The 3,818-nt window shown below is 38.8% G+C and overlaps 1 protein-coding gene across 1 annotated transcript; it reads right to left on the bottom strand.

The window, feature by feature from the left end:
- Nucleotides 1–2,552: 2,552 nt before the first annotated feature.
- LOC148215807 (olfactory receptor 14C36-like) lies at nucleotides 2,553–3,383 on the bottom strand. Its single transcript, XM_088142520.1, has one exon. The coding sequence runs from the start codon at nucleotides 3,381–3,383 to the stop codon at nucleotides 2,553–2,555; it is 831 nt and encodes a 276-aa protein (XP_087998646.1).
- Between the last annotated feature and the right edge of the window lie 435 nt (nucleotides 3,384–3,818).

Here is a 3,818-nt window from a genome sequence, read left to right as displayed (position 1 = left end):
AGACATTCATTCCTTTGTGATTGTCACAATAGGATCTCCCCACAAAGAAGCAAGGAAGAGAACTTTTCAGCATCAATTTTTTTTTGTTTTCTTTTTGTGATAAATTTCTCCTCACTTCCCCCATTTCTTTTTGTATTAATTTTGTCTGTAAACATAATTTTGATGCTGTTTGTCTAATGGAATCAAAAGTTATCAAAAGAAGTTTCCATCAATTTTAAGTGTAAATTCAGGTTTATTAAATTTCAAATCTTTTAATAATTGAAAAATCAGTCATGATGGTCTACCTTTATGGATGGTGGAATCTGCTTTACAGGAGCTGCAATTGTCTCCCTAAAGGATATCTGTTGGGTGAAACCCTGCCACCATTCTTGGGAGCCCAAAAGCTGAACTTCTAGATTGTCCTTGACCTATCACTATTCAGTCAGCAACCATTCCAGGTTACAACAGCACTGAATGAATGGCGGTTATGACCAATCCTCGGAGTTCCAGCCATCCCAGAAGCCCCACAGTCACATGATTGTGATCTTGGTGCTTGGAAACCTGTTTGGGTTATGAATGGTTACCATGCGCCCCGCAATCACATGATTGCCATTTGCAAATTTCCCCACAGGCTTTCCCAGAAAGTCAATGAAAAGCCAGCAGGAAGGTCACAAGTTAGTGGGATAAGTCTCCCCTATCTGCACACTCTCCCCCAGCCCCTCTGTACTCACACTGCGCCAACCACTTTCACATCCCTGTGTACTCTCTCTGACCCAAGTGGTGCCTCTTGCACACACACTTGCTCCCTCCCCAACCCAGCAGCAGCCACTTACATGCCTGTGGACCTGGGACTTACAACTTCCTTCCAGCTTCACCACTGACATGGGTTGTGGGAACCAGCAGGAAGTTGCCTCATCTAATGACCATAGAATTCTATTAAGGACTGCAGGGATTGCTATCACTAAGTAATGTGCTAATGCTCTATGACCACATTGCTTAGCGATGGAAAATCCAGTCCCAATTACCATTATAAGTCAAGGACTACGTTAACTCAATCCTTTCATGTTGGTACAGACAAAAGTCTTAATATTTTCACTGACTATAAGTATGCTTTTGATATTTGCCATGCTATTCATGCCTTATAGAATCATGTCAGGTTTTTGACCTCAAGTGGAGAGATTGAAGGCAACATTATGAGAACACCTTCTTTAAGGACAATGGGACATCTTCATACTTTAGCTAGAGGAACAAGTTCCTACTATGATGGAAAGAAAATCAGAGTTAGTAAAGTTTATTTTCATTAACCAGGCTGATATAACTTTACAAAGTACAACAAAAACAAAATAGATATAGATCAGAAATGCCTTATTTTCTCCAAAGTTAATTTTGTGGATAGGTCAATATAATTTAGATGTCACCATTCTAAAATGATAAACTGAGCATTCTGAGAGTGAATGTTATCTCCTCTCTTATCAGTTCTTCTCCAGGTAGCATGGGGATGGCACATTAATAGATTCTGACACTTACTTATTCAGACATGATTATGGACAATTAAAAATTTATTCTCCAATAAAATTCAATGAACAATTAGTATAGGTTATAATTCTGAGGCACATTCACAAGGCTCATGCTCATTTGCACAGTACTAATTTAGTTTTTATGAGCTAGCAATTCACCTTTCCTTTCCTTTCCTTTCCTTTCCTTTCCTTTCCTTTCCTTTCCTTTCCTTTCCTTTCCTTTCCTTTCCTTTCCTTTCCTTCCCTTCCCTTCCCTTCCCTTCCCTTCCCTTCCCTTCCCTTCCCTTCCCTTCCCTTCCCTTCCCTTCCCTTCCCTTCCCTTCCCTTCCCTTCCCTCTACTCTGTTCAGCTGTCACTGACTCATACAAAACGTGACACAAAACCACAAAAGGGTCTACAAGAAGCAAGTGGTCAAAAGAAGAGGTGAGGAATAACCTAGAGATAAGAGTTTCAACTGGCTTCCTATCTGGAGAAGAAAGAAAGGCCATTGTGTTAGACTGATAGACTGAACAAGAAATGCCAGCATAGTCAATCTCCTCTCTGAAGGTGAGAACTGGATACAGCAACTTTATTCTGCTTGGAGAGAACGGTACATCTTCAGGCTGATCTAATAAATAGAAGAAGAAAGACAAACTTCATGCTTACTCTGTCTACAATAAAATTGACTGATCTAAATGCTATCACCCAAATTCTGTCTGTGGAAGGAAAACTGATCAATGTGCCTTCTCCTAAAATCAAGAGCAAAAGAAACAGAAAAGATAACCCCTACTTACTTGCTACACCTAATATTGAAATTGCCTTAATCTAACATCTTTCCAGAGGCTGATTAAGAGATTATGTGAATTAGCTCATCTATAATTTCTCTCCTCTTTTAATTAAAATACATGCATAAATCTGAAATGTATGCACTACATCTCTGAAGAACTTTCATGATTTCAATTCCTTACTGTAGTATATGGATATGTAATGACTTCCAATCCCAATCTTAAATTGAAAGCAGCATGAATAGATAAGCAAGTTATACAGAGAGACCCCAAATTAGGAACCCTCATAGATTTACAAGTTGTCATTATGCTTAATATCATAATTAGATGGTGGAATAAAGTGATGGAACTTTGCATTATTCTTCCTAAGATGCCCCCAACCAAGGAATTTCCAAAAGGCAGATTTGACATCTTTGTTCCTCATGCTGTAGATTATTGGATTCATCAGCGAAGGGACCAATGCATAGAGCACAGTAAACAACTCCTCCAATTTGGGCAGAGAGGTTGGCATCAGGTAAGCTAAGTGAGCCAAGAAGCTATTGCCAACAAATAGGGAAACAACAATAAGGTGAGGGATACAAGTGGAAAAGGCCTTCTCCTTTACCTTAACTGAGGGCATTTTCAGCACAGTTCTAAAGATCCGCACATAGGTTGAGATAATGAATGAGAGGCAGCCACCTCCTAAGCATGAACCAAAGACAAGAATCCAGGTTTCATTGAGATAAGAATCAGAACAACAAAGCTTGATTAATTGTGGAAGTTCACAGAAGAACTGATTGATGAGGTTGGAGCAGAAAGGCATTGAAAAAATATTCCCTGTGTGTAGAGCTCCATGCAGAAATCCAGCCACCCATGCTCCTCCAGCCATTTGGAGGCAAGTGGACCACTTCATTATGGATGCAAAGTGCAATGGGTGACAGATGGCAATGTATCTGTCATAGGCCATGACAGTAAGAAGGAAGAAATTAGCTGACACGAAAGAAAGACAGAAAAATAATTGTGCCACACATTCAGAATAAGAAATCCATTTGGAGTTCATCAGGGCATTCACTACAGATTTGGGTATAATGGCAGAGGTGATAGCAAGGTCACCAATGGATAAATTGATTAGAAAAAAATACATTGGGGTATGCAGATACCTATTGATTGCTACTAAAACAATAATCAGTAGATTTCCCACCAGGACAAAAAGATACATTAACAAGAAGGCTGTGATGTGTAAAGTTTGGACCTCTTGATTTTCAGTAAATCCCAGAAGCACAAAACCTGCTATGCTTGTTCTATTCGACATGGCATTATGAGGTCTCTGTAGGAAGATGAAATGTAAATTAGACATAGATTTATTTCACACTAGAAGCTCTGTTTCTTCCTAAAAGTACCAATGTCTTATATTGCAGCAGTTACCATATAACAGTTTTTCACAGTCTCTGCACTGTACTTTCTGATATGATATACTTTTAGAAGATATAGCTCTAAGAATTAGCTAATACTATTTTGAAACTAATATCATTTTTTATAATTATACAACATGCACCAACACTAAGCTTACCTTTTTTTT

The sequence above is a fragment of the Python bivittatus genome, unplaced genomic scaffold (assembly GCF_059951505.1).
Source record: "Python bivittatus isolate LINGU-HERP-01145 unplaced genomic scaffold, Pbiv_v1 ctg000440_np1212, whole genome shotgun sequence".
In the NCBI taxonomy this organism is placed as follows: domain Eukaryota; kingdom Metazoa; phylum Chordata; class Lepidosauria; order Squamata; family Pythonidae; genus Python; species Python bivittatus.
The sequence above is the reverse complement of the archived record's forward strand: the minus strand, read 5'-3'. Positions and strand labels throughout refer to the sequence as shown.